General features: G+C 38.8%; 1 protein-coding gene across 2 annotated transcripts in view; it reads right to left on the reverse strand.

The window, feature by feature from the left end:
• Positions 1-23287, reverse strand: part of Col14a1 (collagen, type XIV, alpha 1) — a 165507-nt gene that overhangs the window by 124532 nt on the left and 17688 nt on the right. For both annotated transcript variants that reach the window (XM_013032216.1, XM_013032215.1), the window contains exons 5-7: positions 6012-6167; positions 4339-4458; positions 2433-2597 (exon numbers count right to left, since the gene is read on the reverse strand). In XM_013032216.1, coding sequence (XP_012887670.1) covers positions 2433-2597; positions 4339-4458; positions 6012-6167 — 441 coding nt within the window. The remainder of the gene's footprint in view (positions 1-2432; positions 2598-4338; positions 4459-6011; positions 6168-23287) is intronic.

The following is a 23287-nucleotide window of genomic DNA, read 5'->3' on the forward strand; positions in this document are numbered from 1 at the left end:
GCTTTCTAGTATCAGTCTGTCAAAACTCAAAAGCTTGTACTCAAGAATAGTGTAGGAAAGGTAGTCCTTACTTAGATAGTCTTACTCTTCTCCTCTCTATTTTTCTGCAGAAAATAATTTGACTACTTCAAGTGCATGGAAAAGAATGGAAATGACCATCATGATTTGGAAGGAATGTGTTTAGTAAGGACTTTTCTTTGCCTAATTTGGTGTTCTAGCACCCACCATTGGCACATAGTACATGATCAAATATTTCTTAAGTAAAGCATTCTATAACCCACATTGTGAGTAGCAAATCTGAGAATGAGTCAAAGGAATTTTGTTTTCTCTCATTGATCACTCTGAAAAAAAAATGTACTGTTTAACTTCAAAGTAATAAATGTTAAAAACAAGCAATTCTCAAGACCAACCTTCATAGTTAACATGAAAGTCATTTGGCTGATTGTGCATTTAAGTTCCAGGAATGTATTTAACAGCTTTTTGCTCTGATTTGCAGTGTTGGGGTTTTTTTTGCCAATTTCTGTGGTAGAAATACCTGTGATTCATTTTGTGCTATTAATATGAGCTGAGCTCACAGATGTAGGTATGGGGTAAAATGTGCCCAACTGGCTCTTGAAACTGGATGAGCTGGTTCCTGCATTGCTTTGAGGTACAACAGCCACCTTCCCTTCCACAAACACATGCATACAAAGGAGTATGGATATAACTCACTAAAGCAAAACTTGCTCACAACACCTTCTCCATTTGTTTTGTGGCTTTTTCTGTGAATGGTTATATACTGGTCACAGCTATATCGCTGCATGATGACACTCTTCATTATTCAGAAAAAAAATACTTCTCTTTCATGAACATTTCAGAATCCTTTCATGCACCAAATCATCTCACAACCACAGATTGATACTTGTTAAATGTCAATTACTATGTTACATAAGAGGAATGAGAGCTGAAGAAGATGTAATCTCCCCTACACTGACTCATTGTTTAGAGATGCTGCCACGATAAGAAAAAGACAGAGAAGAAAGAAGATAGGTTTTAAAGCTTTTGCAATTGTTCTCAATACTTGGCTGAACAGTGGTAAGAAATAAACCTCACCCACCCACTCCGCAACCCCCGCCCAAAAAATGCTACTCAGAAAACTTTTCTGATTAAATAAAATGTGCAAAACAAGAAACTTTGCAGCACTTTTTCTAAGAGAAGATAACCGCAACACACATGCAGGAGCTATTCAAATAGGTTTATCAGCTATTGTCAACTCTGGAGCATATTTTCCAAGTACAGGCATGGGTGCAACTTTAATATAATATACAAGTTATTAGCCTTCTCCTCCCTCCTTAGTAGGACTAAAACAGATCCGTAGAGCCTGCATTTTTATACTGTATCCAGAAATGTTTTTCCTAGTTGGTATATAGCTCCAAGGTGAAGACTATGTTTTTGTAACAGAAGAGCTATGTCATAGAAAATACATGGAGATGAGATCTAACATATTTTTTGGTCAGTACTGGGGCTTAAACTAAAGGCCTGAGCACTGCCCCGAGCTTTTTTGCTAAAGGCTAGTCTTCTACCACTTTGAGTCACCGTCCCACTTCTGGTTTTTAGGTGGTTAATTGGAGATACAAATTCATGGACTTTCCTGCCTGGGCTGGCTTTGAACTGCAATCCTCAAATCTCAGCTTCTAGAGTAGCTAGGGTTACAGGCATGACTCACTGATGTCCAGAGTTAACATATTCTTGGTAAGTGCAAGAACAGAAATAAATTTTACTTGGACCAAAGGTTGTTAACAAAAGAAGAAATTAAACACACAAAGGCATATTGAAATGGACCATTTGTAAAAAACAATTTTAAGTATCTTCGGATGCTGAGTTTGCTGTGACATTTTAATTTTAAAATTCAGTAGTACTTTAATACTGAATAATAATGATTACTTTAATACGTGAGGGGGGTGAACACCTCAATCAAAGCAAAGTTGAATGGTGAATATTTTGTAGTTGCTCTAGCTGTATGGCATAGGTGTTCTTTCCCACAAAATGAATAGAATCAGTTTTAGATCACTAATACTAAATACTTGGAACTTCATGTTTTCTTTTAAAAGCTGAAGGAATCAATTCCTGGAAAACAGTAAGCTGGTTCTGCCTTGTATAGCTAGAAAAGGAAGCCCTGACTAATTAAAAGGTAGTATGTAGAACATGGCCTTTGCATGTTACTTCATTCCTTTCTAAATGTTTTTATGTCTGCTATCCTGCATAGGGACCCTGGCCTAGTATATAGCAGTCCATGTCATTCTCATTTGAAAGGCAAGGATAGAAGGTTTAGATCACAGGTCTGCTGTGAGATCCTGGTCTCTGGTTTTCCAAGCAGTAGACTTGGCATTGCATATTGGTTTATGAGGTGTGTCTATACGCATAGCAGAAACCAGACCGTAAAGAACACCTACCTATGGCAAACAATTCTACACCAGACTCGCGAAGGTTTCTGGATGGTGGAATAATATCATCTTGGGATTTTCCATCTGTGATTAAAATGCCAATTTTGGAGACTCCAGACCTGGATCCTGCTTCTGGTTTAAAGCTATTCTCAAAGATGTAGCTCAAAGCAAGACCTGGGAGAAAACAAGGAAAAATAAACAGAAACCAGTCATCCCTAATTTTTTAAAAAAGTCCTCTAATCTTGCAAAATGTAACCATATGATAAGTAACTTCTTGAGCTAAAAGAGTTTTTATTAGATGTGAGCTTTCCTCATTATATTGACTAGCTCTTGGCCAGATCTGATAACAAGAAGTAAAATCCAACAGAATAAACACAATAAAAAAAATGATTGAATACTGCATTGTTTCAGAGAACAATAGATGATCGTGCATTTTAGCTTTTCCCTCATATTTCTTTTGTTGTTCTGCGTACAGAAATGTAGCAGTAATCTCTGTATCAGTATAGTTTAATATATTTAAGTTCTTTGAATAATAATATACTTCTCTTACATGTATCTTTCATGAGCATTTTGGTTTTTAAGACTAAGGGCAATATTATTAAAGTAGTGATGCTTTACTATTCAGTGACTACTTACTAGGCATTAAAGTATCATGGAATGTGTTAGGTGATAGAAATGTAGAGAGCAATACTTGGCCTTGAAGGCCATTCTATGGTGTTAACAACAGTTTAATAACTTCTAGTTAGGAAGAATACTAAATTCATGCTCAACAGATGTTAATAGATCATATATTTTAAACTATATGAACTTGAATAATTAAAGATGAAACACACTGCTAGATAATATTGCTACATTTTCATTTTCCATGACATTCTAAAGGAACCAAAATCAATCTGCTCCTCTCTTCCCTTCTCTCTCTTCTTCTCTCTCTCTCCCTCCCTCCCCTCTCCTCTTCCTCAGTACTCTCTTTAGAAACAGTGTGGGCAGATCAAAAAAAAAAACAAAAACAAAATTATACTCAGCCCTTTGAGGCAATTTACATCCAGAAAGAAATGAGAAATGCTACAATATTGATATAAGATTTCCATTTAGCAAGGTTATGCCATTAAAAAAAAGTCCACTAGATTGTGCCTCAGATTGGCAAAAGAATCATCAAGCTTTTGTTTCCAGTGGTTTATGAAAACATCATCAACTGCATCTTCATTGTTGAAGCTGCGCATCTATATCACATGCCTGTGGAAGGGAACAGCCTGTTCAAAGGTGAAAATCAATGCAAACAGCACTTGGAGTATAGCTTATTAGCAGAGGCCCTGGGCTGGTGTATCTTATTAACAAGAGGCCCTGGGCTGGATCCTCAATACTAGAAATATACATGTATTTATATATGTATGCAGGTAAGTATGTATGCCCACATGTACACAAACTTCTCATTTTTGTACTAGGGATAATTATAAATATCTTTTCATTGATCATTTATCAAAAGGACTTGTGAATCAAAGATCCACAAACATTTGCAAAATGTAACTACGAGAATAAGGGCAAATAAAAAGACTTCATTAAAACTAAGGTGTAAATTTGTTTTCACTTAAATGACAAGATACCCGGATGAGGAAAGAGGTGAAGAGGAAAGAAATGAACTGACAATGCTTAGACAGCTTCTAAAGGCTACTGGCCCATCACTGCTTTATTTTCTTCTAGCCCAACCAACCCCTTCAGGGACACTAGACTCATCTAGAAAAGAAAAATGAGTTGCCTAAGTTTTAACACTTACTGCTGAGTTTGAGAAAAGAGCCTCCAACATTTAAGATGTTGATTTTGGTTGAAAATTACTATAATAGTATGCTAAGTCAAAAACTAGCAAACTAAAGTAAAACAGCTATTCTGTTGCTGAGAATGTGCACTGAACGCAACGTACCTGTTAGAGTATTTCCTCCCTTGTATGGGAGGTTTCGGACAGCATCAATAACTTCCTCTTTTGTGCTAAAAGCATTCAAGTGCCATTCTATTCTGGGGTCACCGCTATACTGTGCAAGACCTGGAAAAGAAAGATAAGAAACACACTAGAAATGATGTGCTACTCAAAGATCTTTGTACCACTCAAGGACGTTCAAAGATGAAGAGCCAAATTATAGTAACATTCTTTTCTTTGTCTGACTCTCTACTTTCAAAAAAGACTGCTAGCACCAAGCAAGGTAATCAAGTTGAATATACTTAGGAGTAGAGCAAATGTACAAATTTCTAGTCATTTCGAGGTTAGCACTGAATTAGGTACTTGATACTTTTTTTTAATACATAGTTATAAGGATTACTGGCATGAGCCAGCTACTCAGGAGGCTGAGATCTGAGGATCACAGCTTGATGCCAGCTTGGGCATGAAAGCTTGGGAGACTCTTATCTCCAATTAATTACCAAAAAGCTAGAAGTAGAGCTCTGGCTCTAAAGTGATAAGAAAACTCAGGGACTGCTCAGGTCCTGAGTTCAATCCCAAAGACTGACAAAAAAAAAGAAAACAAAACAAAACATAGTCATTAATACAAATAAAAAGTCTAGATTCATTTGTTTATGCTTTATTAAACATAAAATGGAATAAAATATTAAACAACATTCTCAAAGGAATGGTTTTCCCAAAAGGTTATTTAGAAGTTAGCCTATTAGATTTTATATAATAAAGATATATTGTATATATGTGCATATTATATATATATATATATATATATATATATATATATATATATATGGTGTACAGGTTGACAATTTTTGGGGGGAGGAGGAGGTCCGGTCGTGGGGCCTGAACTCTGGGCCTGGGCGCTGTCCCTCAGCTCTTCAGCTCAAGGCTAGTGCTCTACCACTTGAGCCACAGCACCACTTCTGGCTTTTTTCTTTTTGCTTATGTGGTGCTGAGGAATCGAACCCAGGGCCTCATGCATGCAAGGCAAGTGCTCTACCATTGAGCCACCTTCCCAGCCCAGGTTGACAATTTTTTACCTTCTCTGCAATTAATTTGGCAAAAATTGTCTTGTATGGTAAAATAATTTCCATTTTGTTTAGTATTTCCCTAGATTCAGTGTTTCTTTTAAATAAAATCTGCTCTGTGACAAATTTTTGAACAGGCTATAACTTAAGGTAGAATAAATACTGATTGACCTAAACATGCTTTTAGGAACATTTTGAAGATGTCTTGAAAATCTCCACAGTAGAACTGGGCACTAGTGGCTCACAGTTGTAATCCTAGCTACTCAGGAAGCTGAGATCTGAGGTTCACCATTCAAAGTCAGCCCAGGCAGAAAAGTCCATGAAATTCTTATCTCCAATTAATCATCAAAAAAGCCAGAAGGGGAGGTATGATTCAACTGGTAGAGCACCAGCCTTGAGTGAAAAAGCCAAGTGAGAGCACAGGGTCCTGATTTTCAAGCCCTAGTATCACCCCCACATACATACCTACAAATCTCTGTAGCAGGATAGGGGCATGGCTCAAGTGGCAGGGCACCTGTTCATTGCCAAGGACTTGACCACCAAAAATAACTCCAAAATCAAATAAGTAAATAAACCAGCAGTTTCACAGCTGACTGCTGTTGACAAGTGACGTACCAACCCGCGTCTTCTCAGAGCCCACGTTGAATGCTGTAATGAGATTTTCCAGGAAAAGCCGAACCAGTCTAAAGTTGAATCTTCCAATACTCCATGAGCCATCAACCAGGATCACAATGTCGGCAATAGCTGGGGTCTCACAAAAGAATTTCACTTCTGCAAAGAACAAACCAGGAAAGCACATGTGTTATTATTGGAGCTTTTTTTTTTGAGTGGGTCAACTTTTATGTCTTTCAGATAACTTAGTGCTAAGAGTACAATAAAGTTCCCATTAAAATAGCCATCTTTTTATAGTCTTTCCCTTAAATGAATCCTTACTAGGAAAAAAAATTGTGGTAATGGTTGGCAATAGACTAAAATGTTCTGGAAATAGTTAGCAAAATCCTGGCAGGTTCGTGGCAACCTGGCAACTCATCCTGCTGCGTGTTGTAGAACTGGTGTCTGTACAAAATCATCTCACTTTGGGCTTTGGCAGGTAGATTCTTTCCAGGAAAGGGCTCAGCCATGCCAGTGTGAGCCACTCAGCCGAGATGGGAAGATTTCCAGGAAGCAAAAAGAAGACTCTCCTGTACTGATAAGTGCATAGAGAAAGTATTAGGAGAAGAAAAATGTGAGCTTCCCAAATTTAAGGAAAAGTCACGGCTATGTATTTAGTTAATCTACACTGCTACACAGACTAAAGAAGAAAACTGAGGAAGGGCCTCAGAGTGTCGCCAATTTCGTTTTTTCCCCTGCATTTTCCTATATAAGATGTTGCCCCAAAATAAAATCATCAAAATCATCAATCTGTGTGTGTGTGTGTGTGTGTGTGTGTGTGTGAGCGCGCACGTGTGCGCGCATGGGTGCACACGCCCATAGATCCTGGGGCTTGAACTGAGGGTCTTAGTGCTGTCCCTGAGCTTTTTTTTTTTTTCTGGAGGCTCCTCTCTACCACTTAAGCCACAGCTCCACTTGTGACTTTTGATGCTTAATTAGAAATAAGAGTCTAATAGATTTTCCTGCCCAGGCTGGAGCCAGCAGTGCCTGGCCTAAAATCACTACTGTTTAGGAGCTCACTTAGAGTGAAGGGGATCTATCCAAGCATTACCATCAGAACAGTCTTCACCGCACATGCACAGAGAGATTCTGGGAGATCAGGGTAAATGTTGTCTTTACAACAAAGGGGGGGGCGGTTATACACAGGGTGTATCTATGTTTGATGAGATGTAGACCAGCATTTCCGTTCACACAGCACCAACATTTTAGGATATTCTCACACTGTGTTACAAAGAACTGAAGGCATTTTCAGTGTCTTCAGTACTATTACCTCATACTCCATTCTATACTTCCAAGGAGCTGCTTAACTTTTGGGATTTTCACACTAGGAATGGAGACTATGAAAAGTAACATGTGCGTGTTTGTGCATGTGTGAGTGTATGTGTGCACTGACATGTGTGTATCTTTATCCATTTTAACTTCTTGCCAGCCCAAAAAATCTTTAGGGTTTGTGTTTTATCGTTAACATTTATTAACATTTTATTAACATTGATTAACACTTTATTTAACATTTATTGTTAAATTTTAAATTCAATACCAAAAAAGAAAAACATTTGAAATACAATTATATTTGAAAACCAAAATATAGACATTTTGATAAGCAAAAAGAATGTTTAATCTGCAAAAAAATGCTGAACTTGTCTAGCTTAATACATATGTCTTTGCAATGATCATGCTACTTTTGCTTAAGGGATTTTGAATTTTTTTCCAGATATAAATATGCATGGAATACCTAAATCCTTTTGCCAGATGGGGAAAAATATGTATTTGCCAAAGAAATACTCCAGACTCTATTTTGGAGTTCTACAGTACAACTCAATTCTCAGTTGGAGTTTACATTTTTTGGCAATAAATTCCTCTTCTTAAATAGAAGAAAGCTACCAGCATTGTATTTGAGAGTTGGCCCCACTGTACCAAACTGAGAAAGGTCTAAAATGAAACACTGCCATGAGTCATGAGACAGAAATTAATTTGTTCTTTGGACAGAACCAGGGAAAAGTGAAGTCTGATTAAGCTTCAAGAACCGCTTCTCTTGGTTTTATGGGAAAAGCTTACTCTCAAATGGAGAGTCATTTTCTTTCTCTTTGAAAATTTTTAGAAGCATTATTTCAATTTTTAATTAATTGGAAACAATGTAGAAGAAACCAATATTTTTAGTTTCAAATTAATGTTTTAAGGACTTAGAAGCATTGGCAGAGTAGCACAAGGCTTTGAGAGTCCAAGCCCCAGTACCAAGAAAAGAAATGTTTAAAAACCATCTCAGCTACTTCAAAGATGGAGAAAGGGGAGATAATAGTGCATGGCCAGCCCAGGGTGAAAATTTAAAGATACTCCATCTCAACAAACAAGATCATGTCCATAAACTTACTATGCAGGAAGTATAGAGAGGAGGATCATTTGCCTAGCATGTACAGGATCTTGGTTGGACCTCAAGAACTGCATTTAAACAAAAAGTGGGGGAGGGGATGGACTGGGTACCAATAGGTCATGCCTATAATCCTAGATCTGAGGATCCCAGCCTGAGCAAGAACATCAATGAAACTCATCTCCAATAAACTGCCAAAAAGTTAAAAAAAAAAAAAAAGCTGGCAGTGGAGCTGTGCATCAAGAGATAAAGTGCTTGCAATGAGCAAAAAATCTCAGTGCTGAAGACTTAAGTTCAAGCCCCAGAACCAGTACACACAAAAATAAAGACAGAGGGAGAGAAGAAGATAAAGGGAGGGAAGAGGAAGAACAAAGGGAACTGTGAAGGAAGAAACAAAGAAAAGAAGGAGGGAGGAAAGGAAGGAAGGGAAGAAGGAAAGGAGGAAAGAAGGAAGGAAGAAAGGAAGGAAAGAAGGAAGGAAGGAAGGGAGGAAGGAAGGAAGGAAGGAAGAAAGGAAGGAAGAAAGGGAAGGAGGGAGGGAGGAAGAGAGGAAAAAAGGAAGAAAAGAAAGGAGAAAAGGTAGAGTACAGAAGGAAAGTATAAAATTTTTGGAATTTGTGGTTTGAGAAAAAGGTTTCAGAATTGCCACCAAAAGTACAACCCATAAAAGTAAAAATTGATAAACTGACCTCATCAAAACAAAATACTTTGTGGTTGGATGTGCCTGTAATCCCAGCTATCTATGCAAGAAGCATAGTAGGAGCACAGTAATCCAAGGCCAGACCTCAGAAAAAAAAGCATGAGCCACTATCTAAAAAGTAACTGAAGTATAAAGGGGCTAGGGACATGGCTCAAGAACCTGCCTAGAAAGCATGAGGTCCTGAGTTCAAAAACACCCAGTAATAGGTGTCAGGCACAGTGGCATATCTTGTCATTCTTAGCCAGAAAGGGAAGTATAAGTAGGAGGATCACAGTCCAATCCAGCTCAGGTAAAATGTGAGACCCTATTCAAAAATTACAAAAACAAAAGGGGATGGGGCATGGCTGAAGCAACAGAATGCCTAGCAAACCCAAAGCCCTGAAGTCAAACCCTAGTACTATCACACATGCACACACACACACACACACACACACACACACACACACACAATTGTGCATCATAGCGCTAGTGGCTCATGCTTGTAATCATAGCTACTCAAGAGGCTGAGATCTGAGGATCAAAGTTCAAAGCCAGCCCTGGAAGGAAAGTCCATGAGAATTTTATCTCCAATTAACCACCAGAAAACCAGAAATGGCCTGTGGCTCAAATGGTAGAGTGTTAGCCTTGAGTTGAAGAGCTCAGGGACAGTGCTTCAGGACCAGAGTTCAAGCCCCACAATCGACAAAAAAAAAAATAATGGTGCATAATTAAATGCTAAACTACCACTCATACACACAAGAATTCTGGTAACAGTGGAAAAGTGTGTATGTCAGTATTTATGATCTTACCTAGCATGTGCAAAATTATCTGAAGATAATTTTAGTGCATGTCACACAATGAGATCAAGAAAACATTTAAAAACAAGTTACAACTTAGTACAATGTATTTGAAATTAACACTCATGCCCTACTAGTCAGAAAGAAGTAAACATATCAGCAGAAAAAAGGTATTTGAAAGCTCAGAAGTCAAAGTCTGTTAATTTTTGCATTCCTGGGTGGGAACATTTTCAAGATCAGAACACATTCATTTTGAAAACTGAAAACCTATGTTTTTCACATGTCCTAAACCCTAGTTGTTAGTTCTAAGATATAACCAAATAAAATGAACCTTAATGGCTATTTTCCATCCTAGCAAACACAAAGGCAATTTGCCCAGTTCTAGGAATGTTTGCTGTAGGCAGAACTTTCTATACAGTATCAGCAATTTTTGTGCAATTAGTGGTTCTATTTGCCAGAGGCAAACAGATGCTTTCTCAGAACAAAGAGACATTTCAAAGCTACTCTGTTCAAAGTTCAATAACTTCATATCTCAAGAACGATTCTGGCTGCCGTTATGAATATTTTGAGAAATAGATGAAAACTACTTTTAAAAAAAGTCCCAGGTTAAAAATCTATCACAAATACTGTCACCTTCCACTAGTAAACACCTTATCCAATTCACTATTCTTCAGATGTCAATCAGAAAGAAGGCATTAAGAACCTTCAATACTTTAAAGAATCAAATGGTAGAAGAGAAAAATAGGCAGAGCTAAGGGTCCAAGTGACTGTTATCTGAGGCCTAGAAGCAAAATGCAACCTAAATCTACATTAAAAAGAAATAAGGTCTTTACAATTCTTTACAAATGGTGCCATATCATTCTTTCTAACAGACGAATAGAATTCCATTGCACATATGTTTTATATATATATATGTTATATATATATATATATATATATATATATATATTCTTGATCCATTTATCCATTGAGGGGCATTTGGGCTGATTCTGTACCTTGGCTATGGTGAACACGATGTATGCAATGCTCATGGCTTTACGGTATCCTGGTTTGTAATCTTTTGGGTAAGTGTTCAGGAGTGTTAATTGCTGGATCATAGGGTTTTTTGTTTGTTTGTTTTGGGGGAACCTCCAAGTCAGGCCCAAAGAATGTATGTTTCCTTTTATGAGTAGAAGCTAGATTTAGCTTATAAATGTATAAGTAAATAGTTTGGGTGGTATGCAAATATATACAAATGTATTAATTGAAATACAGTAGATTCAAGGGAGAACTCAAATAGTGTAATTCCTTAGAAAGGCAAAGTCACAGTTCAGCAAAATAATACACCAACACCAAGAAGCAAGTATTCAAAAGGGGTGGGGTAGGGACAAATGAAGAGGAGAAGAAAGGGAGATTGCAGTCAAGAATGTTATGTATATCCTACAAAATTAAGAAGACTGAGGGAAGGACTGGGGAGGGGAGGGATGAGTGAGAATGTGGAAAGGGGTGACACTGATCAAAATGCATGATACTCATAAACTGCTTTGTTAAATGGCAACTCCTTTGTACAACGACTTAAAGATAAGAAAGAAAGCAGGCAGGCAGGCAAGAAAGAACAGGAAAGACAAAAAAGACAGAAAAGAAGGAAGGAAGGAAGGAAGGAAGGAAGGAAGGAAGGAAGGAAGGAAGGAAGGAAGGAAGGAAGGAAGGAAGGAAAGATAGCAGGGGAGCCTGGTTCTGGTAGCTCAGCTCACACCTGTAATTTCAACTACTCAGAGGCTGAGATCTGAGGATCAAAGTTCAAAGCCAGCCCAGGCAGGAAAGTCTGGGAAATTCTTATCTCCAATTTACCACAGAAATAAAAATCCAGAAGTGGAGCTTTCGCTGAAATGATAGAGTGCTAGCCTTGAGCAAAAATGCTCAGATAGCAAGCACCAGTGGCTCACGCCTATAATCCTAGCTATTCAGGAGGCTGAGATCTGACGAACACAGTTCAAAGCCAAGAGACTCTTATTTCCAATTAACCACCTGAAAACCAGAAGTGGTGCTGTGGCTCAAGTGGTAGAATGCTCACCTTGAGCTGAAGAGCTGAGGGACAGCGCCCAGGCCCAGAGTTCAAGCCCCACAACTGACAAAAAAAAATGCTCAGACACAGCAAACAGGCCTTGAGTACAATCACCAAGACCAGAACAATGGAGGGGAGGAGGTGGTGGGAGAAATAAAAGATGGGTTTTTAATGATTAGACAACATTAGGTAATTAATTCTTAAATGAAATTTTTTCCTTGAGATTACAACTTTAAAGGAAACATGGACGTTTTTATTTATATGATTATTTTTCCTACTATAAATAGTGTTTTGATGTTTTAGTGGATAAACCTTTTCATGGAGTGAGAGCAAACTGAGGTTAAGGAGAATGCGTCATCCCTTTCTCTTTCATGACTAATATTCCACCACTTGAGGCACAGCTCCACTTTTGGCTTTTTGTTGTGTAATTGTAGATAAAGAGCCAAAAGGATTCATCTGTCTAAGCTAACTTTAGGTTATAATCCTTGGATCTCAGCCTCCTGAGTAGCTAGAGTAGCCACTGGCCTGGAATATGTTCACAGAGGAATTTACTCACCAACACAATTACTGAAACAGAAAAAGAGATACTGTCAGAGGACTTTTTCTGCCATGAAAACTCCTATTCACCCTGGAAAACAAACTTTACAGTTCTCTTTCCCTTCGGTCCTCATCCAGGACTCTACCCACTGCACTTCACATCTTCTGCATTGCTACCTAGTTTCTTGCATTTATCATAAGCAACTATGTTGCCTTCCTAACATTTCTGTCTCTGCAACTAGACTTAACACCTCGAGGAAGGAGATTCTTTACCTCTTATCTTTTCAAACCCTTTGCCCCGCTCCACTCAGCATACAATATATGAATGGTTGTGAACAGAACCAAATTGTGCTATTGAAAAAATAATTGTTTCTGTCATATAATCCATATCCTCAGTTCAACTAAATGTGGTCTGCGCTCATGGCCTGCCACACCATCACATTGAAAGAACAGGTTAGTGTTATCTGAGTTGCTTGTGCTTCTCAGCTTTTTCCCAGTGCTAGAGTCTAAGTTGAATGAAAGAGAATGTGCACTGCTTGATTCCCACTGTGCCAGGAAACCTCATAATCATTTCACCACAATCCATCCAGGAGTCACTTAGTGGCTTTGAATTATTTCTTTTTATGCCACTAGCAAAATATCTGACTAAGCCATTCATTAACTGAGACATATGAAGGAAAATTGTGGTCACAAAATGATTTTTCACTTAACTCTCCTGTGAGGTTTAATTCAAATCCCCCAACCAAAAGCAAATGAAAATCCTTGAGAATCTGGTACAGTAGAACTCTTGGAAGTGAGCTGTTACCAGGCAGCAACTAGTCTCAGCCACATCCATTTAAGTATATTTTTAAAAGGAATTAAAATCATTTGCTATTTGCCAGCTTTTACTGGTTCTAAAGAGACTGTCAATACATTGGCTTATTTGGATACTCCTGACATCTCCATTAGTGTCTTTAATTTCTCAGATGATGAATTCATGGGTAACTGTCAAAGCCAAGATTCACACTAGGTCTTCCAAATGTTTGGTCCAACCTTCCTTTTCCAATGTCCCATAGAATCTGTCCTCCCCAAATGGCACAAAAATGCTCACTGGGACATAAGGTGACTAATTTTTTTTTTCTGTTAGCGGATGTAAAACAGTGGACTCATTTCAGCCAACCAAGGTGAGTTCAGTTGTCATTCCATCCAGGTTTGGTGATGCTGTGTGAGAGAATGCTTCCATCTCTATGGAAAAATACCTTGACAGAAGCAAATTAAGGACAGAAGACATCACTTTGGCTCATAATGTCAGAGGCATCAGCTCATTGGTGAGTGCATGGCAGAGCAGTTCACAGCATGGCAGCCAAGAAGCAAAGAAAAGGACTAAAGGAGGGGCACCAGGGAAAGAGACAGCCCAAAGACATGCCTTCAGTGATTCCCTTCCTTCCACCTAGGTCCCATCTCCTCTCTTTCACCACCTCCCAACAATGCCACCACGTTATCAATCCACCGCAGGATGAATCTGCTAAGGCAGAGTCCTCTTAGACACACCAGAGTGTATTTTAGGAATCCCCTAAGCCTTTCTCAAATCTAATCAAGTTGACAGGATTAATCACCACAGCATCTTCAACAAGTGGCAATCCCTAAGATCCTCTTCCTTTACTCAGTTTTATTTTTTCACCCTAGAATTTCTTACTTCCTAGAAATATTGTAGGTAGCCTTGTAGCTAATTGTCTCAAGTTGATGAAGCCATCGATGCCGCTACACGTAACCAAACACTGTAGCTATGTCTCTGCTCATGTTTCCAGGTGCTATCGCTCTCTGCTGTGGGTGGGCCCCAGCACATGTAACACCCATATCTGCATAGAGCAAAATGTCTGAGCAGGAGAGTATTTCTGCTTCCTGAGCTCTCAGGACAGTTAGCTGTCCTGCTTCAGAATTAAAATAAAAAATAAGTATTTTAATATTTTTATCCTGCTGGCTTTGAGTCATATATACCATCAGCTCTCCTACATCTCCAGCCTTCACAAAGTTAGATTAAAACTACATCTTGTTGACCACGGATAACTGGAATTCCTTAGCCTCCATAATCATGTGAGCCAGTTTCATATGATGCATCTCCTTCTACCTATATGTCTTCTTCATTTAACAAATATCCATCCTGTAAGGGGAGTGTTCTTCCCATTTTATAGAGGACAAAAGGTAACATGACTAAAGAGGTTAAAAAACACTTCCCAACCAGGCACTGGTGGCTCAGGCCTGTAATCCTAGCTACTTAGGAGGCTGAGATCTGAGGATCGTGGTGCAAAGCCAGTCCAGACAGGAAAGTATGTGAGACTATTATCTCCAATAAACCACTCAGAAAACCGCAAGTGGTGCTGTGGCTCAAGTGGTAGAGCACCAGCTTTGAGCTGAAGAGCTGATAGACAGTGCCCAGGCCCAGAGTTCAAGCTTCAGGACCAGCAAAAAAAAAAAAAAGATAGATAGATAGATAGATAGATAGATAGATAGACAGATAGATAGATCGATCGATAGATAGACAGATAGATACTCTGATACTCTGAGTAGACCCTGAGTAGACTCCTAGTACATACTGTTCTAGCACTACTTAGCTATTGTGTTATTCGAATCCTATCACAAAAGAAGAAGAGGAAGAAAGAAGGGAGGAAGGGAAGACAGGAGGGAGGAAGGAATAAAAGAAAGGGAGAAACAGGGAAAGATTGTGGAGCCTTGGAACTAAAGATAGATAAATCAAAGCCATAGTCATCTGTCCTATAGTTGACCTGGGATAAATAACACCACAACAACTGTGAGGAGTGTGCAGCCCAACTGCTAAGCTACAGCCAATAGAACATTTGAGCTGTCACTCTGAGCCCTGCATCTTAACTGTAATCGACAGCTCTATAAACACTACTTTCATCGCATTGCTCTGGCTCTGGGAACACGTCTGGGAGAAGACATGACAGCTGTCTCCAAGTATTTAATAGGGCTGTCATATGGAAGAGGGATTAGGAGTGTTCTGTATGCCCACAGGAGTATACAAGGTGACAGGTTTTCAACTCAATTGCAGATAGGATGTCTGCTTAAGAAAGCAGTAAAGACCTCTGCTAATGGAAACAGATGGAACAGCTCAGAAGCCTGGAGCACCCTCCCAACTGGCTGAACTACATCGCTCTCAAAGTAGCTTCCAACACTATATCCTAACATTATTACTTCCCTCTCCTGCCTGCCAAATTAAGCCTAAACTAACCATTGTGTTTTCAAAGCTCTCCAGAATGCAACTCCACTCAACCTATCCATGACTTTTCTCACTTCACCATTGTAACTTACTCTTCTTTTCAATTTTGAGACTTTTTACACCATGTTTATCAACTTCATTTCTTCCTATTCACCCTCTCCAAACTCTCTACTACAATGCAAGATACCCAAAATAGATTTTACTTGCTTTGAAAATAAATGCCCCTTCTTAAATATTTTTTCATTTTTTTATTGGTGTGTATTACACAGTGAAATTTCATTGTGACATTTTCATATACATGTATAACATTCTTGGAGCCAATTCACTGTTATGATCCTTCTCAGTGGGGCACTGGTGGCTCACAACTCTAATCCTAGCTGCTCAGGAGGCTGAGATCTAAGAATGGCAGTTTGAAGCCAGCCTGGGCAGAAAAGTCTGTGAGACTCTTATCTCCAATAAATTACTCAGAAAAGGCTGGAAATGCTGCTGTGGCTTTAGTGGTAGAGCACCAGGATTGAGGACAAAGAGGCTCAGGGATAGCGCCCAGGCCCTAAGTTCAAGCCCTCCATCTCCCCACCCCACAAAAAAAGATCCCTCTTAAGTACTTTCTTCTGTGTGTGCACGCATGTGTGTGCACACATGCATGCGTGGACACATGTGCACACACACTGATCCTAGGGCATGCACTCAAGGCCTGGGCACTGTTCCTGAGCTTTTGTGCTCAATGTTAGCACTCTACTCCCCGAGCCACAGATCCAAATCTAGATTCTGGTGGTTAATTGGAGATGAGTCTGACAGATTTTCCTGACGAGGCTGGCTTTCAACCATGATCCTCAGATCTCAGCCTGCTGAGCAGCTAGGATGACAGGCACGCCACTGGTACCAGTTTAGTTGCTTTTATATAAAGATTGTCTTTAAATTTTATTTGTGAAGTTACTTAGTTGTCTCCTGAATTTTGTAATAGTGGCCCAAGCCTTGATGGCTCTCTTTTACAATAAAATTTGCTCAGTTTCAGAAGCCAGTGGTTGATATTCCTATTTTGTTTCAGTTCTGTACATAATATTATATAATCATGCTACTTTTACTTTAGGTTGCTTTAGTTGTTCAAGGTGATATTCTGCAAAATGCAACAACTGTCACCCCTATTATACCAGCTCATTAGCAAAAGCTGCTATTGACATTTTGAAATTCCTCAGGCTAAAACACAAGTTACATTTTAGGCCAACAGCCATCCCTTCAAATAAAGAGACAAGATACTCAATAGAAAAATCCTCAGACAAGAAGGTACTGGTCAGATGAGCTCCAAGATTCTTACAAGAAACAGACTTGGCCAAACCAACCACAATATTCATAGATGTAAAATATCTGATTTGAAAAAATAAACATGTTACAGTTCTTCTGAAAATGAAGGTATCTGAAATTTCATTTCATATCGAGCTGCAAACTCATACCACTGGGGAGTGTGCAGGTTGTGGATGATAACTTTTGCTGGCGGCCATGAGAAAAGGTGTCAAAATTGTTCAAAATCATCCTACCGAGGGGCAATGAAAGAACCACTAGCAAAGTGGTGACCTAATGCTAGGAGAAGGTCATCCTCTAACCCTCACTGGTGCACAGAGATAGATATCTTTGAGCATTGGCACAGTAGGTTTTCCAGGTGTTTAATCATTGTTTTCTGAATGACTGACCTCATCTAATTTTTTGAGCCCTGAGCACAAATTCTAATGCTTTCCAAGAAGGAGAAGAGTAACCAGAATTTTTTTTTTCTTTCTGTCTTTTAAAAAGTTATTTTAGGGGCTGGGAGTTTAGCCCAGTGGAAGGGCGCCCGCCCGGCGCATGCAAGGCCCTGGATTCGTTCCTCAGCCCTGGGAAAAATAAAAAAATAAATAATAAATAAATAAAAAGTTCTTTTAATCAGGTAGACCAATGGAATGAGAATGGAGGGCCCAGAAATAAAGCCACTCAGCTACAACCACCCCAAGTGAGATTGCCCTACATTGACAAGCTTTTGTACAGCAAAAGAAACAATTGTCTGGGTGAAGAGACAGCCTATCCAATGAGAGGGATTCTTGCCAGCGAATCATGTATTAAGGATTGATCATCAGAATGTATAAAGAATTGAAGAAAACCAAAACCAAGAGAAGAAAAAATTCACTAAATGGATACGTGAATGGAAATGGGCTTTTCACTTTTATTTTATTTTAAATTTTTTCTATACTGGGTTGAACTCAGGGTTTTGTACTTCCTAGGAAGTTGCTCTACTACTTGAACCACACCCCCCACCTGTTTTTGTTTTAGTTATCTTTCAAATAAGGTTTTGGTTGTTTGAGCATTTCTGGCTTGGGATGTTTATCTTCTTACATATAGCTTCTTGTATAGCTGGGATTCCAGATGCATGTCACCACAAACAGCTTATTCATACAGTTGAAGTCAGGTTAACTTTTCCTTTTTTTTTTCTTCCTTCGTCCAAGCTAGCCTCAAACTGGTATTACCCACTCTCTACCTTCCAAATACTTTAATATCACAAATGGGAGACACCAGGCACTTTTCAAATGAATAAATACAAGTGACCAATAAATATATGGAAAACATTCAACATTCTTAACCATCAGCAAAGTGCAAATCAAATCTACATTGAGACTACATGACATTCAAATCAGACTGGCCAATAAGACAAGCAAGAAAACAAGCAACATCTATCCAAGCAAGGATGCAGGGAGAAAGAACCCTTATTAACTGTTGGTGAAAATGTAAACTAGTGTAGCCGTTATGGAAGCCAATATGGAAGCCAATAGAACAACTACATAATTGTGTCCTATCGCTCCTGAGTAGATATCATAAGGAATGTAAGTCAGCATACACCAGAGATACATGCACACCCATGTTTGCTGCAGCCCTATTCATAACAGTTAAGTTATGAAAGCATATAGCTGCCTGAGAATGGAGGAATGGATAATGAAAATGTGAGATACAGGCATACATGCGCGCGCATACACGTGCGCACACACACACACACACACACACACGAGAATTATTGAAGCATAGACAAAAAATTACCGTATGTATTTGCAGAAAACTAGATAAAATTGAAGATTAACATGTTAAGCAAAATATACCAGATGCAGAAGAAAATAAAGCATGTTTTCTGTCGAAATCAGCTAGATTTTTTTTAAGATATGAAAGTAAGTTGGAGACTATATGGGGGAGAAAAGGACCGAATTATAGGAGGAGAGGAGAAATAGAAGGCAATGCAGGGGTGAATGTGGCCTATACATATATATATATGTATGTATGTATGAAAATGTCATAATGAAACACATTATTGCATACAATTGACAATTTTTTTAAATCTTATAAAAATAGCTGGGCACTGGTAGTTCATGACTGTAATCTCAGCTACTCAGGAGGCTGAGACCAGAGGATCAGGGTTTGAAGCCAGCCAAGACAGGGAAGTCCATGAGATTCTTATCTCCAATAAACTAGAAAAAAAGAGAAACAGAAGTGGAGCTGTGGCTCAACTGGTACTGCACTAACGTTAAGCAAAAAAGCTTAAGGACAGCACACAGGCCTTGAGTTCAAAACCTAGGACTGGCACACACACAAAAAAAGTATTTAGATAAAGATAATCTCTCTTAATCTTCTCCCAGGAATTTAGAACATCTCTCCTTGAATGTCAAACAGGTCCTGTCTAAGATAGTACTTGTCAGAGGTGGGGAAAGCAAATGGAGCAAAGAAGAGTGAATATGGTCAAATCCTCTGTACAAGTGTGTAAACATGGAAGCTTGAGGATTATTGAGATCCGTTTGAGAGGAAAGGGAGAATAGCTTTAACCAAGGTAGAGTGTATGCATCACAAATATGTCCTTGGGCAACTAATTAATGCTAACGAAAAAGGCCCCTCCCCCCAAAAAAAATCTTGTTTCCAATTCTTCAAGTCTCAGACAAGTCAAAACTAAATATGATACAAATATCTACTAAAACTATAAAGATACTAATTAATTTAGTCCATTCATACTGTCAGTCTTTCTTATCCACAGAGTTCTACATCTGCAAATGCAATTGGCCAAGGACTGAGAATAATTTTTAAAAACTGTGTTGTACTGCACATATGTTCACTTTTGTCTTGTCATTTTCCTTTAAATAATACAATCTAACAGCTATTTATATTGCTTTGGCATTGTAACTAATCTGGAGATGATTTTAAACATATGGGAGAATTTCACAGTGTATACAAACACAAGGTCATTCCATAAGGGATTTGAGCTTCCTTGGATTTCGGTATTTGCAGGTGCTCCTGGAACCAATCCCCTGTGGATGATGGGAGATGACTACTCTGTTTACTTTTAGAAAGGGAAAAGAGAAGAAAAGAGAGGGAAAATGTCTAGAAAGTGACTTCCCCTATGAACCTCTCTGCACTAGAGCTGCAGCACGACAGCAGTTCATCTTCTCAGCATGGCTGTCTCACTCATTTTCCAAATGAGGAAACAGAAATTTGGTGACTTACCATACCTAAGACTACCTAGATTCAGAGGAGGATTACATTTCAAGGTCTATTTGACCAAAACACTTGGGTGTTATCTGCTAAGCCACACTGCATCCAGCAGTAAGGACAGTGAGAAAATCTCCTATAACAATGCCACCACGTTCCCTCCTGCACCTCAGTCCGGAAATCCTTTCAACTTGTGTTGTGATTTCTCTAGAAAAACGTGACAGAGACTCTAAGAACCATGAAACATATTTCCTGTCTAGCACCTTCTGACTCAACCATCTCTGTAGTTGTTCTGTGTTTCTACAAAACACCACAAAACACCTGCAGGCCAAAGTGAGAGGAAAGGAGGCTAATGTTACATGATAGGCTTTCTACTCTACATCTGTTGCATTAGATCCATGTTTCTCTAACTTTGTAAATCTTCATCCTATAAGAAATCTTTTTCTCCTAACAGCCACCTCATGAAATTCTAATACTGTAGATAATACTATTTGTCTGTTCATATCTATCTATATATATATATGGATGGATTTATATGCATATATATGTTTTATATGTTTAAAAATAAGATTTTTCATTCTTTGCTCCAAAAAACAATTTTTGCTCTTGGAAGGATGATAGAACTTTCATTGAGAATGCATATGACAGATCATTGTTTCTTCAAAGAAAATCTAATTTTTCCAGAAACCAGGGGCAACTAAAGTGCTGTTATAAAGGTATGGTCAAATTCTGAATGAGTGATCAAATTCTACTTTGTATGGTTGGAATTTCACTTTCATGAAATTCTTCAATTCTTTCATGAGGTGGCAGAAGTTCATTTTAATAGTTCACATTTCAGAAATAAGCTAGGAATCACAAAGTACATACAATAACTCCTACATTTGGCTTAAGTGTATTTGACCAATACCATTCTCAGAACTAGTATTCCAGTTTGAGCTAATCTAATCACTGCAGCTGTGGAGTAACCTATCTGGTTATTGTATTTCCTTGCTTTAAGAAGTTGAGTCAAGGATGGAAATATGAATCAATAAACCAATGAATTAATGAACCAATGAATCAATGAACCAATAAAAATTCCCCTTTAAAAATTTTTAAATAACACTAGGGAGGGGGGCTAGGAAGGTGGCTCAGTGGTAGAGTGCTTACCTTCCCTGCATGAGGCCCTGGGTTCAATTCCTCAGCACCACATAAGCAGAAAAAGGCAGAAGCGGCCTTGTGGCTCAAGTGGTAGAGCGCTAGCCTTGAGCTGAAGAGCTGAGGGACAGCGCCCAGGCCCAGAGTTCAGGCCCCATGACCAACAAAAAATAATAATAATAACACTAGTGATGGAGTGCTTATCTAGAATGAGTGAGGCTATGGTTTAGGCCCACAGCACTATAGAAACTAGATAAATAAGGTCAAGGTTCCCTAGTTTGTCCTTGCAATCCAGCTACTTGGGAGGCAGAGATCAAGAGGATCATAGTTGGAGGTCAGCTCAGGCAAATAAGCTCAACCAATAAGCTGGGCATAGGGGTGTGTGCCAGTCATTACAGTTCTTCTGGAAGCCATTATAGGAGGATCTTGGTCCAGGCTGTTTCAAGTAAAAAATGTGACCTTCTTATCTGCAAAACAGGCAGCAGTGTGGCTTACATAATAAAATGCTTGCCTAGCAACTACTTACAAGGCTCTGCGTTTTGAAACCCCAATACTGCTATTTTATTTAATTATTTATTTATTTATTGCTGGTCCTGGGGCTTGAACTCAGGGTCTGAGCTCTGTCCCTAAGCCTCTTTGTGATCAAGGCTAGCGCCCTACCACTTGAGCTACAGCATCACTTCCAGATTTTTTTTCTGAGTAATTTATCTGAGATAATAAGAGTCTTACAGACTTTCCTGCCCAGGCTGGCTTTGAACCACTATCCTCAGATCTCAGCCTCTTGAGTAGCTAGGATTACAGGAATGAGCCACCAGTACCCAGTTAAGTACTGCTGTTTTAATTAATTAAAAAATGACTTGAGTCAGGTGCCGGTGGCTCAAATCTATAATCCTAGCTACTCAGGAGGCTGAGATCTGAGGATCATGGTTCAAAGCCAGCCCAAGCAGGAAACTCCAATAAACCACCAGAAAATTAGAAGTGGTGCTGTGACTCAAGTGGTAGAATGCTCACCGTGAGCTGAAGAGCTGAGGAACAGCGCCCAGGCACAGAGTTCAAGCCCCACAATCGACAAAAAAAAAAAAAAAGACTTTAAAAGGGCTTTCTCCCATATGACAAAGAATTGCTCAGTACTGTATGATTGTCCTGGAGAGCACTACTTGGCAGCTTGCATTATTATCACAGGTAATTTATTGCTAAGCTTGCTTAGAAATAAAGCTATCATCAAGAAAAGTAGTTCAAGGATGGAGAAGCAAGAAAGAGCAGCAGATACCGGGAGAGAGTCATAGATCCAACCATGGTTGAAACACAGAAATGCACTGTAATGACATTTCAGTCAACAACTAACCACATGCAATAGTGGTACTGTGTGATTACAACACAGTTGAAAAAATTCATAAAACCTAGAGATATCATAGCCACTGGACTGTCATATGGTACAATATGTTCCTGATATGCTTATGGTGATGCTGGTGTATACTAAATACATCAATAAAATTATGTACAGTACATAATATTTGAATATGGTTATGAATTACTATGTCACTGGTGTATGTATTTAATATGTTATAATTCTTTAAAAAACAGAACTAAGGCTTCATGTTTGCTAGGCTGGCATTCTACTGCTGAGATAAGCCTCCAGGGCTTTTATGAACTGGTATTTTCTTGGACAGGCTTTTTTTTCTTCCTTTTTTTGTTTTTCTAACGTGGGCCATGCCTGATAGACTACTGCATTTTCCATATCATGGGTGGAATTTCAAGTCATGCTCCCATGCCCAGCTTCTTCCACTGAGATGGAGTCTCATGAACTTTTCTGCTTGGGTTAACTTGTAACCAGGTACTTAGGTGATTTCTGTTGGGCTATGTAAGTTCCATTAGGGTAGAATTCTTCAGTTCAGTATCAACCTCATCCCTCAGCACTAATTACCAAACCTCCTTAATTACCAAACCTCCTTATGCAGTCATTGCTAAATCAACATTAA

This window comes from Dipodomys ordii, unplaced genomic scaffold (genome assembly GCF_000151885.1).
Source record: "Dipodomys ordii isolate 6190 unplaced genomic scaffold, Dord_2.0 Scaffold151, whole genome shotgun sequence".
NCBI classification, from domain to species: Eukaryota; Metazoa; Chordata; class Mammalia; order Rodentia; family Heteromyidae; genus Dipodomys; species Dipodomys ordii.